General features: G+C 40.8%; 1 protein-coding gene across 1 annotated transcript in view; it reads right to left on the reverse strand.

Moving 5' to 3' along the window:
- Positions 1–3217: 3217 nt before the first annotated feature.
- The window catches only part of pigg (phosphatidylinositol glycan anchor biosynthesis class G (EMM blood group)), an 84149-nt gene continuing 64594 nt past the window's right edge, over positions 3218–22772 (reverse strand). The window contains exons 11-13 of the mRNA XM_005456329.4: positions 15362–15671; positions 10760–10923; positions 3218–3668 (exon numbers count right to left, since the gene is read on the reverse strand). Coding sequence (XP_005456386.1) covers positions 3446–3668; positions 10760–10923; positions 15362–15671 — 697 coding nt within the window. The 3' untranslated portion in view covers positions 3218–3445. The remainder of the gene's footprint in view (positions 3669–10759; positions 10924–15361; positions 15672–22772) is intronic.

Genomic DNA, 22772 nt, shown 5'->3' on the forward strand with positions numbered 1-22772 from the left:
GATTCAGCGCAGTACTATAAATCAAGCTTTTAGACTGCAGGAGTTTGTCAAACTCAACGGAACTGGTCAGGATTATAAAGCGGCTTCACAAGAATTTTCATGAGGCCAATGAGATGCAGACGGATGTTACTCTTTTCAAGCATAATTCATCATCGGCGCTGCAGTTCCCACAGAGCGGTTCATAATGTTTTATTCTTACAAAAAACAGAAAATCGATCTCCATCTGAGAAAATGTGTTGCTTGTCATTCTAAATTTTTCTAAATCACTTTACAATCACAGGAGGAGATCTTGGTAAAAAAAAAAGAAAAAAAGACAGTATGGGAATCCAGATTTAGTCGGATCAGGAGCTCGACTTGTAAAGACAGCGCGAGACTATCGGACAAGTCGAGCGAAGTGAAGCATGCTGACAGAATAATCCTGTAGATCATTATCTGGTTCATCAACTATTTACATCACACTTTGATATCTTTGTGAGATTCCTCGTTGAACTAAGGAGAGGAAAAAGGCACTTGACAATAAGGTGCTGCCAGTTTAGCTTTGAGGCTGGCTCCACCAAAAAAAGAAAGAAGAAAAAAAGCTAAATGTGTCCTCCCTGTAATGCAAACCAGCTCACCTGCAGTGATCCATATGCAGTGTGTGTCTGCCCCTGACCCCCCCCTGCATTCAAATGCAAATCCTCTTGTTTGTCTGACTTTCCAATGATGCTCGGGGCATTTAAATTCCATTCTGTGCCGATGTAGTAAGCAGTGAGGTCCCTGTCAAGGTGAGTCACAGCAACAACAACGGCGGCAAAATAAAGAGTGACGAGCTCGCCTCGCATCAAACAAAAATCTATTCCGGAAAACGTGGAACACCAGCGTTGCCTCCTCTTCCCCCACTTTTCCCAGTTTGGCACCTGCTTCTCTGACACCTCGGGGGGAGGGAGTCAGTGATCTTAGCCCCGGGTGAGACACTGTTTCAATGCAGACAGCTCATCAAGGTGAGTGACAAGTGTTGGGGCGGGAACATGAGATTCACTTTGGTGTCTGGAGGTGAAAAGATGCATACCGAGTCTTTCAACTTGATTTTTTTTCCTGGTTAGAACTGCCAGGTTATGATCAACAAGAAGCTTTGAAGCAGTCGCTTCTGTTCGTCGACGTCAAAAGCCCATGAGTCAACACAATAACTGCTGGAATGATGTCTTACTTTCTACTTTACATCACATCCCGCTGGATTAGAAGTCTAGCTTTTTGTGTTGGAGGCGGGGATATTTTCTTTTAACAAATTATACAAAATTGAAGCCAAACAGGAGGTTTGATGAGTGTTCCAGTCTTCACTGTAACTCAGATTTTACTTTCAAAACAAGAGTCCAAGCACACAGTGAGCTCCATCGAGTACTTGGACAGGGACACATTGTTTGCTCTCTTGGCTCCATACTCTTATTGCTTTGGATCGAAGCCAGCTTACATGCCAGTTTTACTTTGGTGGGATTCTCAGTTATACTGAAGAAACCGATTGAGTGGACATTAAACAAAGTTTATGTCCGCGGCCCTCTGGCAGACACAAAATTTTACGAGTCGCGCATCGAAATCCAAACGAGAACAATTCATCATGTGAAATAAAGCCCTACTGAAAAGAAGAGGAATTATTAGCTCAGTCTTTCTGGAACTTGTTGTGCAGTGTTTATAAACCGCCACACAGTTTTGGATTTTCACCAGCTGCAATTTCGCAATTTTGCAAGTAGAAATCAAAAGACAAACGGCAATGAGCTCAAACAAATGCTGCCTCTGTGCAGTAAGAACATCTAAAGCTTCAGTGAAATATAAAATCAAAAAAGACTGAATGGAAAAAAAACAACAGCATCATTCGTCCTTTTATCAAAAGCTAAAATTTGAATTTAAAGCTGAACAAAAGTTATTTAGGTTTATACACAACATCAAACTCTTTCCTGTTTGCTAACTTTACTGAGCTCAACTTCATGTGAATGTGGTCATTTACTGGGATAAGAATTCGTAAAGGAGGCTAATGCAGCAAAGAACCACAGATGTAACTGCTCATTTCATCTGAACATATCGAACACCAAAGTCTGAACTTTCTTTGTCCACATCTTTCAAAATGTCACCAGACACTGGATGGTTACAGTTTTACAAGGGTTAAAAAAAGAGTAACAGAAAGAAAAGAACAGTTCAGCTAACGGTTTAGTGCAGCATACTGGAAATATTGTGCGATGTGCTCGAAAACTCCCACTCTGCACCCCATGTTACACCCACACAGGTGTTTTCACTCACGCTTGCCTGATTAGACTCTTTTCTCAAGACCGAGTGGGCACAAAGGAGCTCCACTTGATTGACGTCCCCCTCAAACCTCTGCTAATGTTGTTGGACCTTTTAAACCGAGACAACACACACACTTTCTCACAGCATGCGTTTTGACATGCTGTGAGAAAGTGTATATATATATATATATATATATATATATATATATATATATATATATATATATATATATATATATATATATATAAAATGAATTGAAAAATGAATTGAAAAAAAAAAACCCATGAATGTGGTATTTATTTTAACAATATAAAAAACAGCTAGGTTGGTTTTCATGTTTTTCACAGTAACTTTCCAACTTTTGGAATAAATAAAGTCGATCTTATTTAGTTTTACTTAGGAGATGATCAAAGACTTAATAAAGGAAACTTCCAGTATTTGATCCCTACCATACAGGTGAAGCACTGTGCTTCCCTTGTACTCAGATTCACCTTCACAACATTTCATACAATTCGGACAACTGCCAGCCTCCTAGAAAACACGCCTATAGTATCAAATTTCAAAATCTACGTTGCTTTGTTCTCAAGTTATCACATTCACAAGACTTTCAGAAAGAAAAATCAGGCTCCTGGGACTGAAACTGAAGCGCTAAATGGAACTGAGTCATAATCATTAGTATTTGCTCGTGTGCAACATTACTCTGTACATTTTCACCACAATAAAGCTCAGCGTGAATAAGTGAAAACAACTATGAGGGTGCAAGTCGAGACTAAAACAAGTCTTATCAAACGCTCACAGCACATTCACATCAAGCTCTCCAGCGTAACATCAACGTCATTCAATTAATGATGGAGTCAAAGCGCCCGCTGCTGCTCACTGTACACTCATCCCTCAGGTATGTAAAAAAAAAGCTCTAAAATCTTTACATCATCTCATTTATATTAATCCTCTTCAACACTTCTCTTTTTGGAAAAGAATGAAATATTTAAATATGCTTCTCAAAAATACATTAAAAGTGCATCCCCAAAGTATTTTTCGCAACAGAGTTCACAAACATCTATTCACATAATGTGAACAGACTTAACTTAGAGAGTGAAGGTGAGTACACTGTAGCGTGGATCAGGCTGAAAGTCCCACACAGTATAAGACCAAGTCTGATCCTTTATGGGGATTTTCAGTCTTTGGCTCCCTAAGACTTACTTGAGCTGGGGCTTTGTTCCATGGTGATGAAGAAGAGACAGACTCCTGCAGTCAGCAGGAGATGCATGGATTCGTACAGTAATTTGGGTGAAAAGACACTCCATATGAAGAGATGATAGCGCAGAACAGTTACCAGCACTATGTAGGCTGCGGCTGGCACAGACCTCAGCAGGGCCAAACAGTAGCAACCATGGCCGACTGCAACCGGGCTCCTGTGGAGAGGAAAAGGATTCATCAGAGAGGAAGATGCACTGCAGAGAGCAAAGCAGGCGACTGTGCTGTGGATTAAAGTCAAAACTTCCTATGGAGAAAAGTTTTGATGCAAGTCAAGGTCATCCAAAGCTGCTTTATGTTTGTCGTGATGAAGTTGACTCGGTAAAAATGCAGATTGCTCAGTGATTCATAGCAGAGGCCACAATTTCGCATTTTTTCCTTTACACGTGTACCCAGGAGAAGACTCTGATCCAATTATCTTGGCACAATAATGCGGATTGCTGGCAAATTCTGATAAAGAAGTTAATGACTCTAAAACCTGCAAGATGGGATGGCGTGAGGAGATTAGGAGACGACGATGATGTAAAGCCAAACACGCACAGATACACAAAAGACTTGGTCTGTAATACACTGAAACACATGCGCCAGTTAGCTGAGGGATCTTCTTCATTACAGCAGGCAGAGTCCCAGCTGAGGGGGAGGAACTTTAAGTCTTTTCACAAGACAGGAAGGCAAACCAAAGGAGTAGGTGACATGTTAGGTAGACCGGTTAGCAGATGGATAGATAGAAACACACGAGTGGATCAAAGACTGACCAATACTGATAATCAATAAAGTTTTACGAGTCATTGGATAACAAGAGAAAATAAAAGGCTTGCGTGTATCATTGTTACTGTGCTTTCCTCAGTTGTGGAGGCAGAAATCAGTTGATTAAACATTATTAAAATCTCCAAAAGCCACATCATGTTACTTAGTGGAAGCTAACATTTTCAGAAACTCAGTCTTTGTTTTGTAGATTTTGGTTACGTCCTCTTGACATCAGACACGCAACACAAGAGGTTAGGAAGCTCTTGTTTGACTTCACTGAAGCACAGTGCTCGACATAAACTGGCTCTTAAGCAGTGCTCACAGTTGTTTTTTGCACAAAGCAGCTACCATCTCTGTCTATTGGTGTAGCTACACAAACCAAAGTTAACACTAGTTAATATAGCAATAAGCAATAAGTCACCCATTTTGACAAAAATATGCAGGTACCTGTGAGACGTTGCAGTCATTGAGTCCGAAGTATTCTAGAGTCAAATGTGAGACCATCTGTCTGACAGCTAAAGCTCGGCCCACAGTGGGTCATGCAACAGGACAATGACTCCAAGCACAGCAGCAAATCTACACCAGAATGGCTGAACAAGAAAAGGCGCTGCAAAGGTCCAGTCAAAGTTCGGACCACGACCTGATGAAACGCTGTGGTGAGACCTTAAGAGAGCTGTGCATAAATGTGTGGCTGTAAAGAAGAGTGGCACAGAATCCCTCCACAGTGATGTCAGAGGCTGATAAAGTCATACAGGAAACAATTACCTTAAGTTACTGCTGCAAAAGGTGGTTCTACAAGCTACTGAATCATGGGGTGTAGTTAGTTTTCACACGTCTGCACAGGACATTTCTTTTTCCCATGAACGTCGAGTATTTGATGAAACTGTAACGATGGAAGTACCTGAATTCAGACACACTAACTATCACACTTTACTGCTGCAAAGTGTTGCTGCTGTGACCTCCTCTTGACTGGAGTTGATTACTTTTAATTGGAAAGCACTAGGTTTGTAACAAGATTAAAATATCCTTGGTGACATGTAATTATTGCATAAAAACAAGAGGCAGGCAACTTCATCGCTGTAGTGAACTGCAAAGAAGCTACAGGCATGTTAGCCAAGCATTGTAGTGGGAATACATGCACACAGATTAACTGAGTGTTTGCTTGCATTACATTTAGCGCTGGTGTAAACAGCATGTGTATCAATATAGCCCGAGTGACTGCAGCTTCAGTAGCCTGCATTATGTATGATATGCTAATTAGCCATGTGCTCGTGCTTCTTATGCTTTTAGCTACACCAGTCTGATAAAAGCTTTACACACAAAGCTTGTGATGGACTGATGACTGGTGAAACCCTGTGTGTACAGACACATTTCAAACATCTCCAAAGTGACATAAACCACTTCTTTGGAAGTGAAAACAACTATCACGACACTTGAAAACACCCATTATTGTCATTCAATCAAAACTGCTGGCATGCTAGATAGACTACAGTACGCACAGCCTGTCAACGCTGAACTAAAAACTTCCCCTGGAAGCTCTAATGGATATTTCCAGGCACTATAGATAATAATATGAACATTTTCCTGCTTTTTAACATCACAGTAAGAGGTTGGGATGACATATTTAAATGTGTCTGGTTGCTTTTGCTGCCCTAATGGACTCGTTTTTAAAACTATGACTGACAAAGTCTCTCAGATAGAGAGAAATGAAATTGGTGCATGTCATGTCACAGTAAGGAAGTAGAAATATAGAGCTGCATTAAAAAAAGGGGAAAAATAAAAAACTGAATGCCACCATGCTCTGTTTGTGTTTGCTGCTAACGCCTACTTCCACAGAGTTGCTCATATCAAAACAGCTTGGGGTCTATTTCTGTGTGCTGCCTCATAGAGCTTATAGGCGACCTCTAAGGTGGGTCACGAGAACACACAGACAGTCTGTTAAACCTGTGAACAATACCTATAAAAACTGACAGTTTCAGAAATCACTAAGGGTGTAACGAAGGCTCATTATACTAATGCTGTGAGAACTGTAGCTGTTACCCAAGTTAACATGTTTATCTGCTTCACTCTTGGTGGTTGTGTTGCTCAGTGCCAAGTTTGAGGATTTTGGGGTAAGTGGTTCTCATGTTTTGGCTAAAAGTTGCTCTCTGAGAAAAGCTGTGAGCGTAGCCTGCTCCACTCTGTGTGCAAGGAAAGGGCCACACACATATTTACAAGCATGTCTGTTTGGCTATCTGCGTGTGTTAAACTCTAACCTAATTCTAACTTTAACCGTAATATCAGACCTAACCTTCAAAAAACACTTACCATCCTAAGACTTACTTTACTGAAGTTTGTCTTGTCTTTAACTACAATCTATTTCAGTAAATCATTTCATCTTAAAGCTCACGAGCACGCAGATGCTGAGAAGACTGACACTTGTCACTATTGCAAAGTGCCTTAGAAATAAACCAAGCGCGAATGTGCCTTATGCTAAATGAATGAAATCTCACAGATTACAAAACCTACAGTGGATTAAGACAAAGAAAAACACACTGTGTGTAAATTCTAATTTAGTTTGATGTCATTACTCAGCAGATCCTGAGGACTTCCAGTACGAGCCTCATGGTCGAGCTGCTGATGCTGCAGAGTGAATTTTAAATGAACTCAGACTATTTTAGTGCCATTAGTCAGAGTACCTCTGAGCACCTATTAGAGGTAAGTCTTTTGTGGATGAGTGATGACAAGCAGGAAAGATGATCAAGTTTCCTGCACTGGAATGCAGTGTGTGATGTTTACCATCAGCTGGGTGGTGTTAACCCCCTCCAGAGGCTGCAGCGTTCATTACAGCCTACATATGAAATTGATGGGTTGCCCACTTGGCTATTCAGAAGATAAAACCACAGCAAACATGGCGAGGCTGCCAGGCACCAAATCCCATAACTGGCTGCAATTACGCCGTCGATCTAAATGGAATTTACCGCCTGCTTTCATTGCTCCAGTTCAGGTTCAAGTTTACAACCGATCAATGCAGGTGCTGCGTTTGAACGGGCTTTCTCAGAAGCAACGTTTTCAGGAGCTATTTTCAACTTACTGTAAATGCAATAATTACAACTAGACATCTCAGGTATCATGCTTTTATTGGAGCACATAAAGTAATTTTCCTTTGCTGCTGTGCGTGTGTTTGTGTGATATTCGATTCCAGGATAACATCATTTTATGTTGATATTTCCGACCTATTTAGAGCACTTAGGGTGAGATTCCCGTGGACATATGACCAGATGTTCTCCAAAAATACTGTGATGGACACTACGTGGCTTTTTTGATGACACATTAGTGCTAAACGAAAGGTCGAGACAAAACCGACCACAGTGCTGGACTACTGGATCAAGTCAAGTCAAGTCAAGTTGATTTTATTGTCACTTCAACCATATACAGTTAGGACACAGTGAAACGAAACAACGTTTCTCCAGGGCCAAGGTGCTACATGCAACATAAATTTACAACATAACATAAATTTACAACATAAATTAACAGAAAACACTAAACTAGCTAACTAAGAGGCCAGACTGACCTAACATAAATTGCAACATAAATTAACAAAAACTAACTATCTAACTATCTAAGGAAAACTTGGTAGGTAGTAGTGTAGGAACAGTAAACATTCCTTAATGTAGCAGCAAAAATTGGGAAGTAAAGAAGTTAGTGCAAAAAAAGTCTAGTTATCATATTGTGCAAAAGAGCATTTACAGGTTGGTGTGTACGATAGTTAGTCTCAATGCTTTGAGGTAGTTGAGTTAAGCTGATTTTTCATTCTTATTACCCGCTGAAAGCAGAAAAAAAAAAATCAGAAGGATGGAACTTTTTAATCAAAGACCGTCTCAACTACTGAAATGTTAAACACAGCTTATTCAAATTTGGGATCAAGGATTATTAAGAATATAAATCATGTATGGGTATTTTCACCCTCTACAGTCTAATTTCTATGCATTCTTTGTGCCAACAAAATTCAAACGTTTTATTACATAAAGTAAGATTTCTTTATATCTCAAGGCAGCAGACTTGCATATATATCTCCGCTTTTTAGTTGCTGGCATTATAACATAGGAAGCAGGCTAAAACGACTCCTTTTACACAAACAGTATCTTTTGTCTGCATTGAAATAGCATTTTAGTTTTGGCTCTATCAGCAGGGCAGCTGCTGCCCAGCCACAGACCTCATCACTCAGCGCTGTGCAGAGGCCTCACGCTGAGAGGAAGCGGTAGTTATTGGCTGCTTTCACACACATACAGCAGCCCAGCTACTGGCCTCTCTCCAGTGGAGGTCTTACGCAGGTTAAGCTGTTTACATGCATCTTTGATACCCTCCAAGGAACGCTCCTCGTTGCCACGAGTAAACTAATTAACATAGCATTTCTGCGCGCCAGCACTGTCCCACCCACAGGCTGAAAAAGTATGAAACAAACAAACAAGCGTCAAAAGTAACTGTAATAGCGATGCGGGTGTGTGGCGGTGCTGGCACAGTGGCCATAAAAGACAGTGAGAGAGAGGAGCATGTTTGAATGTGGTTATAACGCAGAGCAGCGGCGCCCAACGCTTTGGCTGACATACCACGATTCGAGGAGCGCAAGTGCTCCTCCATCAGTGACACCCACCATGTTCCAAATGTTTTCTCATGAATGGATTACAAACTGGGCGTCGTTTCAAACATTCGGTTATATAAAAAGTGATTACAACAATGTTTTTATGCAACCCAACTGACAGTGAAAACCTCGATCGTGTAGGACTTACGTATAGAATTGCTGTACATGACTTTGGATTATGGAATCGAAACGACTACCACCTCGTCACAGACGCCGGATGCTTCAACCATTTACCCTTTTCTTTTAGCTATTCAGCTTACGGTCATGCCACCAGGAGCACATCCAATATCGAGCAATCTTTGAAGCTAAGAAGGGCGGAGCCTGGTTATGCTGGAGGTTTCCTCCTGTTTAAAGGGAGTTTTTCTTTCCCACTGTTGCCAAGTGGCTGCTTACAGGGGGACTGTTGGAGTTTTCCCTCTAATATTTATGGTCTTTATTACCGTGACTGTTAGGGCTGTGCGATATAATCAAAATCTCATATCCCAATATGAGACATTTATCGTCCCGACAACGATATATATCATAAAAATGTTACATTTTCTGTAAATTCTGTGAATCTCGGGCAACTCGACTTGGTTAAAGTGTTTTCAGCTGGGCGTTGTGTACCTGGAGTCGAGTTTTACATAAGTTGAAAAGGCCACAGTTTTCTTTGTGAGTATTACACGGCGTGCTGCGGGGAAACGCCTGTTCTAAGGTTTATTTTTAGCACCTGACGGCTCTTTTTAGCTTCTCGTCCGTAAACGCTCTGCATACTCTTTCACGTGATTCAGTTTATTTTGAAAAATCTCAATAGGATCTTCAACTTTATTGTGAAAGGTTTATGTGGAAAATAAGCAACCGGACCCACGCGATGGTTTTACCGTCGTTGTTGCTAACGACAACGCATAAAAACAGTCGCCTGTCCGTCCGTAGTGTGGTTATTTAAATATAAGAGAAAGAGAACTTTAAGAAATTCTACATTGACCATCAAAATGATGAAAAAATATTGCCGTAAACAGTTTATTTTGCGACACCACGAAACAAACGATGGCGTATAATATGAAATGATAGATGTTTTCATATCGTCATCTGATATATCTCGTTATATCGAACAGCCCTAGTGACTGTTGCTGGAAATTGGTGACACATAAATAACATTTGTTTTCTAAGCTTGGGACACAGTCAGCTCACACCAGGAAGGTTCCTGCAGTTCACTTCACTTTCAGTTTATACACAAATCAATTAAAATGCAGTTACAATCATAATTATGCATAAACCAGTGATTTGTAAAATCCCCAAAAGCGATCCTGAGCTTGTAAAAAGGGGTCGAGACATCACGATAAATATCATTTTTAATTCTGTATCCTGATACTAACATAAATCTTTAAAAGCACCTTGAAATTCCTAAAGTACAGTATAAAGATACTAAAACAATACATCTAGACAGAGACACAGGTGGGTGTATTTTAAATGGAAAGCTACTGAGAATATTTAAAACCCTGAGTGATGCGGGGGTTTTAGGAGTGAACATTTTTTAGTAGCAGCTGTCTTAAGCTCTAAGCGAGATGCTGATTTTTCTGCTCATTCCAAATCTGCATACCTCCAGTCACACTAAAATTTGCAATTTTTTTTTTCTCTTTTATGTGTTTACAAAGCCAACCATTTACACACAGACATCCACACCTTCTTTGCAAGCTCCTTTGACTCACACCTATGAAGAATTTTGAATTACCAGTTAATCTAGCCCCACTAACCACATCCCCTTGGACTGTGGGAGGAAGCCAGAGTTCCTGGAGAACGTGCAAACTCCACGCTCCAGGACCTTCTTGCTGCGAGGCAACAATGCTAATCACCGCGCTAATCCAAAAACCAATGAATAGTGGGTTTTAAATTGAAACTTACCGGTCTCTCTCCGAGCTAAGGTAGCAGACGAGGTGACACGCCCAGAGCAGCGGGCCTGCATAAGTGCTGAGCGCTGTTAAGAAGATGGCGGGTGCTTCTATGTAGCTTTCCAGTCCAACGAATCCAACTGAAATGTCGACGGTGGCTATGTTGTTGGAATTCCCCTGCAGGTGAACAAAGAAATCTTCTTCAAATAATTTACATTATATACAGACAAAAATAAGTAAACAAAGAACTGTGGATGTAAGTGCTTCACAGCTCTAAAGAACTGGTGCTTTGCTTTATCATCATTACTGTGAGTTTCTGGCCACTTCCCAGCGGCCCAGTTGTTTGTTTTCCAGTCCCTGGCCAGAGCAGCGCACACAGCTCTCTGTCTGAGCTGGACTTAGTAGCACTCAGACTACTGTATGCACCAGCAAACACATTTTATTTCTTTATTTGAAAAAAAAGAAAGAAAAACAAAACACAGATTTCTGCCTTATTTAACTTTGCAACCAATTTCGAGCTTCTCTGGAACAAGATAAATATGTCTGCAGTAAACTGAAAATATAAAACTTTTGTTGTACTTTCTTTTCATCTCAGCCTTTAGAAGATATCATCACTGCAATGCAATCAGGATTTATAGCCCCAATCTTCTGGAAGCGCAAAATAAAGTTACAAGGACAAAAAGACTTTGTTCAAATGAAATAATATATATTTATATATTACAAAAAAAAAAGGGACACAACAAAAGTAATCTCTGTTCAAACTTATTAAGATTTATAAAATCCCCCCAACACCACAGCATTCACACTTTTCCTGTAACTCAAGCCACTGACCTGCCCCTCTGTACACAACAAGTGATAATAACATTTTAAACGCACACTGTTTGTTGTGGCAGGTAAAGAAAATGAAGCCCAGATATCAACAGTGTCTCTCTTCTTAAAAGCGAATGCGATGAGGGTCTGCAGACAGCAACAAGCATCAAGTCAGCATTTGTCTCCCTCCTGTAAGCACATCTCCGATCACAGAGGAGGAAAACACTAACAGCTGGCTCCATTTTAAACAAACAGCAGATACCAGTGAGCAGGTTGGAGACTGCATATGGATATTTTCTGCTTGCTGGAATCCTGCTGCGATCTTTCAAATGTCATTTGGCACCATCAACAAATGTATCACTTAAGAAAAAAAATAAAAAGAACCGCAAGATGTGTTTTTTTATAGACAAGATTGATTCTCACAAGACAGTGTCGGAGAGTGTGGCTGGACTAATGCTGTTCCTTAATGGAGTCGATATGAAGGAGGAGCAGGCGGCACACTTTCACCATGGGGGGAAAATTAAAAATGCTTACAGTGGGTTTGTGTGGTGAGTAGCGAGGTTTCGATCACCGGAATAAAAAATATTTGCTCTAAGTTGCTCTGTGTATTCAAGCCCACCTTTTAGTTCTGCTCTGTGATGAATCACGTTTTCCACAGAAGCTTGCTAAGTTGAATCTGACTTGTCACTGCTCATGCGGCAACATTTGCACAAACTGGCTCATGTTTGAAGAGTAAACAACGTCCTTGCTGCCTTGCTGACCATCTGGTTTTGGGGGACAGCGATAAATCCAGAGAAAAATCCGTCACTCCCAACGATCGAGACAGACGATATCACTTTACTTATTTATTGTAACGCTAGCGATGTCTGCCGCTGATGTTACCTGGAATACTTCCCATAATCCTCTTGTGTTTTCAAACATTTGAATGCCAAAAGAGAAGGACTTTAGAAACAAAAGCTTTCTGCCAAAAATCATAACAAATCTTTGGAAAACACAACAAAGCAACTCTGTTTCTAGACTGTTAATGTGTTACAGTTCAGACTCGGTGCGCACCAAACCTCTGTAACTGTACTCACGGATTAGATTTTAATTGGACATAATTTTGGTTATTCTTCACGTCAGCAAGCTTAACTTTTATACTGTACGTCGCTGCTTACACATCCATTATGGTTACAGCTGCGCCAAGAACGTTTTTGCTCAAATGCCTGTAATTACATGCCTCGATGCTTAGATGGGAAAATTGTCTGGTGGCGGTCTATTCCCGAGCCCATCACAGCATTAATGACCCGAGGGGTGATGAGGGTGATTAAATTGTTAACGACGTGGAGGTTCGCTGTTGACAACAATGCACAGTTGCTAATCAAATATCTGCGGTAGGTGGAAGTCGAATCAAAAGGCAGGTTTTCCTCTCCAGCCTTTGAGGAAGAGGCATCGTACATCCTCGGGAAGCGGCTGGTCCAGTTGGCCTTCATGGCAGAGCTGGATGAAAGTAATATGATTTATACACAAACACTTCCTCTGCCCAGAACAGCACCTATTACAGTACAGTATCTAGCACTTTATCAGTGGCGATAGCTTCCGTAAATGTTGCTACACTCTGTGACAGGGCGTTAAATTAGATGTCTCTTACAATCAAGACACTTGCTGACTGTTTGGTTCTTCGCTGTGCTTCCTTTTGTATTTCTGGGAGGTGTGATTTTCGCACAACGTCACACACGCATCTGAATTTCACTACTCAGCACAACAGTCAAAGTTAATTTGGAAAGGTGGGTAAGGTTTCTCAAGAAAACTTGTTTGATGATACGCTTAAAGGAGACCTATTATGCTTTTTCTTATTTTCTTTTGTAAGTATAGCGCTCACATTAAACATGACTACAAATTTAGAGGAGGTCAAGCAATCCTTGTGAGCCAAGATCTCAGGCTTAGGATTGCTCAAGTGCTCTCTGTGTGATCTTAAATGTTTTTAAAAAAATGCTTGAGCTAACAAACTTGCAGACTACCATTATGGACACTGTAGTAGGGCTGTGCGATATGACCAAAATCTCATATCCCGATATTAAGACATCTATCGTCGATATAACGATATAAATGACAAAAATGTAACATTTCCTGTAAATTCTGTGAATCTCGGGCATCTCGACTTGCGTGAAGTGTTTCCAGCTGGGCGTCGTGTACCTGGAGTCGAGTGTTTTAACTGATGCATGGAACTATACATTTTTAGACGTAAGTTGTAATGGCCGCCGTTTTCTTTGTGAGTATTTATTACACAGCGTGCTGCGAAGAAAAGCCTGTTCTAATGTTTGAGTCTAAGGTTTATTTTTTAGCACCTGGCGGCTCTTTTTTGCTTCTCATCCGTTAATACTCTGCATCTTTCGCGTGACTCGTTTTATTTTGAAAAGCCTCAACGGGATCTTGAGCTTTATTGTGAAAGGTTTATGTGGAAAATAAACAAGCGGACACGCCATGGTTTTACCGTCGTTGTTGCTAACGAAAACGCATAAAAAACAAGCGCTTGTCCGTCCGTAGTGTGGTTATATTAAATATAAGAGAAAGAGAGAACTTTAAGAAATTAATATAGCCACTACAGTGACCATCAAAATGATGAAAAAATATTGCCGTAAACAGTTTATTTTGCGACACCACGAAACAAACGATAGCGTAAAATGAAACGATAGACGTTTTTCTATCGTCATCCGATATATATCGTTATATCGAACAGCCCTACACTGTAGGCTCACATGTGTAAAACTCTGGGGCTAAAAAACAAACATAAAGCCAACACAGAGGTGCCAAATACTTCTAGTGGACACTATTGGCTCCAAAAGCAATTCAATCCCAAAAAACTCCCATTTTAAAAACCTTAGGTAGAAAAATGAATGAGATGGTGCAGTAGAACAATTTGGATCTGGCAGGATTTGTGATCCCTGACTAGACTGGGATCCAGGGATTTTTAAACCAGAGGAAACAGGCACATATTGTTCTGCTGGGAGAGACCACTGCCTCTGGGGCGACATGCTTGGTTTGTAACAATGTTTAGGCACAAAGTAATCGCATTAATCCAAAAATCCATGTTTTCCCAACAGAGCTTTTCTTCTTTGTCTTTCGGCTGCTCCCTGTGAGTGTCTGCACAGCTGATCATCTACCTCCATTTCACCCTGTCTATAGCATCCAACTCTGTCACATCAACCCTCTGTATGTCCTTCTTCTGCAGGTCTTCCTCTTTCCCTTCTGCCTGGCAGCTCCATCTACAACATCCTTTGTCCAGTATATCCACCGTCCCTCCTCTGCACACGTCCAATCTGTCTCAGCCTTGCCTCTCTTTACTTTGTCTCCAAACCACCCCCTTGGTACTAATTTCTAATCCTGACCATCTCAGTCACTCCCAAAGTCTTCACACCTCCAGCTCCACCTCCTGTATTTTTGTCAGTGCCACCGTCTCCAAACCATACATCAAAGCAGGTCTCACTACCATCTTGTAAACCTTCCCTTTCACTTGTCGCTATGCTTTAGTCACAAATCACCTCTGACACTCAGCTCCACCCACTCCACCCTGCCTGCACCCTCTTCGTCACCTCTCTTGCCTGCATTAAATGATTGACCCCAGGTATTTAAACTCCTCCACCTTCACTACCTCTGCTACTTCATTGCTTCACTGTTACACGTCTCAAAGAAGAAAACCAACAAAACAAAATAAAGACTTGAATGTCTGAGCAATTCAAATTCATGCAGATTCTACAAGAATGAATACAAATGATACCTGTGCACAATAATTTGATTTAAAAAGAATCAACTTTAACCAGCTTACCTGAAAGTAAAAGAAGGCCTGACCAAACCAGTAGTGCATGATGGTAGTCTGGGCGGCATCATAGTGGAGTTTCTTCCAGATAAACTGAGCCATGAGCGTCTGGATCAGCAGGCAGCAGCAGAGGACTGGCAGGTTGTGAGCACGGAAGAGCAGCGAAACCAACAAAACCAAGCCACTGTAAATCTCCCATAATCCCCTGCTCTTCAGTTTGGCATCTGCTGTGATGATCTGGGATCGCAACAGGTCCTTGGTGCCCGAGAAGAGGATTCCCAAAACGAAGACGTAAACAAAGCGAGCTTCCACCGTGCCCCTAAAAAAAGAAAGATCAAACACTGAGTCGTTTGTTGCATTTGCAGGAAGCCTGAACTGAATTTCCGTTAAACTTCTCATCCATCATTCAAGTAACTGTGGCGAGTGACTCTGGGATGTGTAACTATCCAAGTGTTTAGCAGTTAAATATCAGGAGAGGGGTTTGGGGGCACGAGGAAAGGGACTGACTTAGATCTTATGTTGCAATAGGTTTTTTTTAAAGTTCACCACTTGAATTAATTTCATATTCCTGTCTCTTGTTACACAGGATTCCTCACATTTCTGTGAGTCATAACCCTCCCTTCATTCAGTATGCAGTATGTCAATGTAACATTAATTATTAAAGCTATGAGACTGAAGACAGAACGAATCGCTGCAGGAAAACAGACTTTCTCGCCATCACGGTGTCTGTCGGGGTTCCTGCATCGCTACAATTTGATGCTATTAACATACTTTGAGTACATTTTAAGGTCGTGTGCCATTTTATCTAAATTGTCCTTCTTCGGTGGAGCACCGCTGCGTGTAAGAAGCAAGCATATTGATGGTTGCTGTTAAACACACTACTCCTGAAATTGGCTTGGTTATTTCATGACAGCTGATTTGTAATGGTAAAATATTTCTCTGGAATAATTTTCATCTTTCTTTTGCCAGTAATGAAGAGGAAAAGTCCAAACTCAGAGATTAACTATACGTGTAGCCAGCTACAAAACTCCTACTACTGTATATCAGGTTGACTTTTTCCCTGGGTCCTCACTGTTGTCATCAGATGATATGTACTGCTGCTTTAAACACACAGATATGTAGCACACAGTGGTGGTTACACAGGTACGTCCATATGGTCTCTTATTTAAAATCTAATAATGGTGCGATGGTGGTGTGAAGTGCAGACTTTGAACTTTAATCATGGGGTTTAAGGAAAGTATTTCATTAACTGTTTGGAAATTAGAGCCATTTTTATGCACAGTACCTCATTTTCAGAGGCTTAAAAGTATTTGAAGTTTTGACTGACAAGCATTTAATGAAGGGAATGTGTGAGGTGAGGCCTGCTACCTTCAGCTTTCATGACAAATTAAGTAGATAAAAGATCTGGAGTTGATTCCAAGTGTTGAACTTCCATTTGGTAGCTGCAACATTCAATATTATATAATAAAATACATATTCTATTATTATATATACACATGATATTATTTCCAAAGAGATGTCAATGCACCAAATAAACTTTATGAGACTTTATGCCAAGTCCTTCTTAAAAAGAACGAATGCATTGGTCAGCTGACCAAAAGATTTTGAGTGCAGATTCTTTTCTTGGTTATGAAAAACCATTCACAAAATCACAAAATCTTGCCAAAAACACTCTAGAGAAGGTGGATGCATCACTGTCAAAGTCTGCAACTGAGATGCCTTCATGAAAAGGTGCAAACCACTGGTTACACTCAAGAAGGCAAGATTAGGGTTTGCCAGAAAACATTAAAAAAGTGTCTGATTCTGAAAATGAAAAAATATGGAGAGATCAAACCATCAGTAAACTAGTGTTTATGCTATGCTGTCTGCTCAGATTCTGCAAAATGCTGTAAACCTGATAATGATCCAAAGCACACTGCAAAACCAACCCGAGTATTTCAAAGCAAAAAATGAGATATTCTTTAAAAGCCAAGTTAGTCATCTGATTTCAGCCCAATAGATCACATTTTCAGATACTGAAGGTAAAACTGAAGGCAGTGAAGCCCACAAACAAGCTGAAGGCAGCTACAGTAAGGGCCTGACAGAGCATCGGCATTTGGTGAGGTTAACGGGTCCAGACCGTCATCAACTCCAAAGGTTTTCCATCCAAACATTAAAAATCAATCTTAACTTACAATACTGATCTTAGTGTACCTGCCCTATTACCTCCTAACTGTTAGGCCAATGTCAATGAAACTTTGCATGAACAACTTCATGCATACATTGATTTATTTATTATAAATATAAATGGCTTTTTCACATGAATTAAGTAAGGACATTTTTTTTTTACAGATGTCCTGTGTTCTTCTGCACTTTTCTGATATTTAACTGAATCTATTCTGTCTCATAAATCAAGGCTTTTTTGATTTACCTTTCTAAATAAAAGCCTACATGCAGTTTTCTCAGACAGTTTTCTTTGTCTCTGCTACCTCAACTTGACCTCCACTGTTCCTGTTAAGTACCATTTCTTACTTGTATTATGAACTCAGGAACTTGTTACTTCAAAACAATTTTCTTTCTTTTTGTAGCTTTCTCCAGCTTTGTGGGCATCAATTATTTCAATTTTCAAAGTGCTAGGCAGCCGCAACGAGGAGTCCATGGCTGCTGATTGTTGGGAAATGGCAGAGAAAGTATTTAGAAAGGTATGAAATTTGTATCGTCTGACCTTTCCTGCTAGATATTGTGAAAAATATATATCACATATTTTTTTTGTTTTTACATTTTCACTCAAAAAACTTTACACCATGGACAAAATACACAAATTGTTTTCTATTTATCTTCTATTGACAGTCCTCTTTGTCCATTCCTTTGCATGTGGCATTTTCTCCATTTTCTATCCTCTGTCCTCTCTTCGCACTCAGGCTGTACCGGACCGACCCACCACTCTGGGACCTCTCTGTTTTTCTGGCCCAGCTATTAATGCCTCCAGGATATTCACCCGGTCCAAACAAAGGGTTGAAGTATAGAGGCTCCATGTGCTGTGCAGAATGCTCCTCGAGACAAATGCGTGATTTGTGAAATGAAGCAACATCAGTAAACTTACATTCTTGTTGTTTTGGGCTTGCACCTGTGTTCTGGAGGTAAATACTCCATGTGTTTGTTTTTTTAACTTTACCTTCTTATTTGGGAAGATACATTACAACAAAATAAAACCAAAAACACAAGAGTGTACATAGCTTAGATTATACATCCATAAAATTATACTCTGCTAAGAGTATGATGCCACAACATCAAATATAGCATCGAGCATACCGTGTAGTCTTTCTAAAACAAAACACTACACTGCATTAACTTCCTGTTTTCCCGTTTCATGTAGCTAATTATGATATGTTAAAATGGAAAGATTTCACACTTTCTTCCCTCCTTCTCTAATCTGATTTTGATCCACGCCACTGTTTTTATCTTCCTCTCTGTAGCCCTGTGACAGACTGGTGGTCTGGCCAGGGCGCACCCTACCGCCCGCACCACGACAGCTGGGACTGGCTCCAGCAACCCTGAATTGGATAAGTGGAAGAAGATGAATGGATGGAAGTTTTCATCTTGGCAAAGATATAAGTTGTTTTGTTTAACTTGAGTTAAGTGAAGTCTAGCCTAAGCCTAACAAAAAAATAAATACATCTTTCCTTTACATTGTTTCATTATAACTTTTAGCTCACACTCTAACCTCCTTCTGTTTAAAATATTGTCATCACTGGATGCACTCTGTGTCTATGAAATGAGGGTTTTAGTCTTAACTGTGTATTTTAAAACGTAACATTCAAATATAATCATCACTACATTAGGGCCAACATGACAGATACCACATTTGTGGACTGGTAAGGTGCTCACAGCCTATTCTTGTTTCATACACAGTGGAAATTTATAGACCTCTGAAGCTTAAAAAAAGAAGTTATGGCTTAAAAAGGTTCCTTCAGATATTTACAAATAAGGCTCCAGGTAAATGAAATCATTAACGAAGGGATGGCTAAAGCAGAAACACTGTACTTCCTGACAGCTGAGATAGACTCCAGCCCAACCACGACCCTGAATTAGAAAAGTAGAAGAAGATAAATGGATGAATGGATCTTTTCATCTCAGCAAAGATATAATGTGTCACTTCAAGTTGAGTTTAATCTATCTAGCCTAAGTGAAATCTAAGAGAAATTATACATGTAATCAATTCGATTACAATTTAATCTAAAATTGTAATCTAAAATTTATCTTGCTGTACTTAAAAAAAAGACTAATCTTTCGATATATAACTAGGGTTAGTGTCACTACTGGTAGCATGAGGTGATACCTGGACCCTACAGAGGTTGCACAGGCAATCCAACTCATCTAGGATGGCACATCAATACGTCCCATTGCCAGAAAGTTTGCTGTGTCTCCCAGCACAGCATTAAGGATAGTTCAGGAGACAGACAGTTACTGTAGCAGAGCTAGACAGGACCATCAGCAGGACCAGTATTTGCTCCCTTGTGTAAAGAGGAACAGGATGAGCACTGCCAACTATAAAATGACCTTCAGCAGATCAGCTGTGTGAATATCTGTGACCAAATAATCAGAAAAAGACTTTCTGAGGACGGCCTGAGGGCCTGACATCCTCTAGTGGGCCCTGTGCTCACTGCACTATGGAGCTCAACTGTCATTTGGCATAGAACAACAGAAGTGGGAGAGGCAACACTGGCACTCTGTGATTTTCACCCTGAGCACATGTGACAGATGTGAAAGGGTCTGGAGAAGCCTTGGTGAATGTTAAGCTGCCCGTAACATCGTTCAGGATGACAGGTTTGGTGGAAGGTCAGGTTTGGTTTGAGGAGGCCTATCCATGGAGGGACACACAGACCTCTACTGGCTAGGCAACGACACCCTGACTGCCATTAGGTCAGAAATCCTTTGACCCATTGACAGACCCTAACGCCCGTCCGATGGGTCCTGGGTTCCTCCTGCTGCACGATAATGCCCCGACTCATTTGGCGAGAGTCTGCAGGCAGTAACTGGAGAATGAAGGAATTGATACCACTGACTGGCCCCCATGCTCACCTGACCTAAATCCAACATATATAAATATTCATTTAGCTGCCAATTTATCAGATAACTAAGCTAAATTTATCACTAGTGCAGGGGCGATCGTGGCTCAAGAGTTCGTGGCTCAAGAGTTGGGAGTTCGCCTTGTAATCGGAAGGTTACCGGTTCGAGCCCCGGCTCGGACAGTCTCGGTCGTTGTGTCCTTGGGCAAGACACTTCACCCGTTGCCTACTGGTGGTGGTCAGAGGGCCCGGTGGCGCCAGTGTCCGGCAGCCTCGCCTCTGTCAGTGCGCCCCAGGGTGGCTGTGGCTACAACGTAGCTTGCTATCACCAGTGTGTGAATGTGTGTGTGAATGGGTGAATGACTGGATATGTAAAGCGCTTTGGGGTCCTTAGGGACTAGAAAGCGCTATACAAATACAGGCCATTTACCATTATCTTGTTCATTGAATCATTGAAGTATTTTTAGCCTAACTTTATTGATATAAACGATTCTGACAAAAAAAAAGAAAAAAAAAATTCAAACCCATCACAAACCACCACCAAAAAAAAGATTTCCCAGCACATAACACATTTTCCATTAAGGTCGCTCACACCCACACGTGTTTTCAATTTGGCTAATGGGAGCTTTGAGCATGTTGAAATGTAGTGGAGCTGTAAACCAATGAGAAGGTTAGTAGGGTAGGTAGTCCTGCCCTGCAGTGTGCTATAAAACCAGCATGAGTGGGGTAGATATCACTGAAGCACAGGCTGTCCACATGAACACCCACCCACCCATTGTTTTATATGAGCTAAACAGCGAGCTCACTAAGTAGTAAGTTCAAATGTTTTGGTCACCACCTTGAAGTACTGATGTTACATAATTGTACGCATGGTTATTTAAGTACGAGTCACATGAACAAACATCGGAACCAAAGTACGACAACTGAGTTCATGGACACAACAAATTTGCTGCACCAGTAACTTTAATTTGGCTAAACTGTATCCGCCTTCAGTAGCGTAGAAAAGTTTTGAGCCACACATCATTTCTCTTTATTTTGCTTCCAATGATCCAGAATTTCTTGCTTTTTTTTTTAGTAGTGACATTAAGAGAATTTTTTTTAAAATTTGCTTGTTTGTTAATACACTTAACACTGACTGAAAACATTCAGGCATAAAACAGGCAGCTGACTCAAGACATGAATTAGTGCTGTGAACAGACAACTTACCAAATAACTGATTTTAAGAGAATCACTTTGTTACTAGAAGCCTGTTGCAGAAAGACATTACTTATTACTTATAAGCTGAATCACAGAATAATGCCAAACACAACACAGTGTGGCAGGCATAATATTGTATTTTTGTACCAACAAGACGATTTCCAAAGAGCTATGACCTGAAAACTGGTACATCCCAGCACGGTGTGCAGTGTGTCCTTAAAAAGTCGGAGGAAACTGAAAAAGTTGAGGAGAAAAAACCCCACAAACGGCAAACCTAAAAGCCTATCTATAATAGATGAACAGTATGTGCAAGTTGTCACCTTAAGATATAAGAAAACCCTGCTACCAGGCTCAGGGAGGGTCAGCCATGTGCCCCGACTGGTTGGAGGGAAAACAGAAGAGAGAAAAACGAGCTTAGAGGGACTAAAAACAAAAAGTAAACTACAGGAGAGCGAAGGCAAATGTTCACGACATGCAGTAGCAGCACACACGAAAAGATGAAGAAGAAGGAGAAATGATCATTGCCTCAGCCGGGGCCTGAGCCTACAGCATGACTAAAGGAGCGTTCACCTGATCCAACCCCAAGTAAGCGAGGGACATATATCACTAACAAAGCAACTGAAGTCTCAAATACAGCTCTGGTAGGTGTTCATTTAGTATTTTGGGGGGGATTTTTTTGTCCTGCTGCTCAGGGAGAAGAGAAAATGACACCCTGCATGACTATTGAGACATCTGAGGAGGCACTCACAAGGCACTCTCAACAGGTAAGAAAACCATATTAGCTCCATGTCTGAGGCTTCGGTTTGTTCTTTCTTACAACACAGAGGCTGACTGCAGGGCTTATATCTGATGGTCTTGGCAGATGGATGTAGTGTGCAGCTTCTTTTGGTGTGTCACATGAATATATTATAGTCATCTCATATAATGAAGGGTGAGATTTTGAACTGCTGGCACTATATATGGTTACTTCAAATACACCTACAGTCTGTGCAAACTCACACTGCTTACCAGAGGCAACCCAAGTGAAGCACGGGCTGTGCGTATGTGCTTTTTATATAGCAAAAGGAAAACACCACATTGAGAGTTCTGTAACGTTCAAGCGAAAATCTGCATCCAACAATTTTTTTCTAGATGGTCTCTTCTTTAAGTTCACAAAAAAAAAAAGGTTCCCCTGA

This window comes from Oreochromis niloticus, linkage group LG2 (genome assembly GCF_001858045.2).
Source record: "Oreochromis niloticus isolate F11D_XX linkage group LG2, O_niloticus_UMD_NMBU, whole genome shotgun sequence".
Taxonomy (NCBI): Eukaryota; Metazoa; Chordata; class Actinopteri; order Cichliformes; family Cichlidae; genus Oreochromis; species Oreochromis niloticus.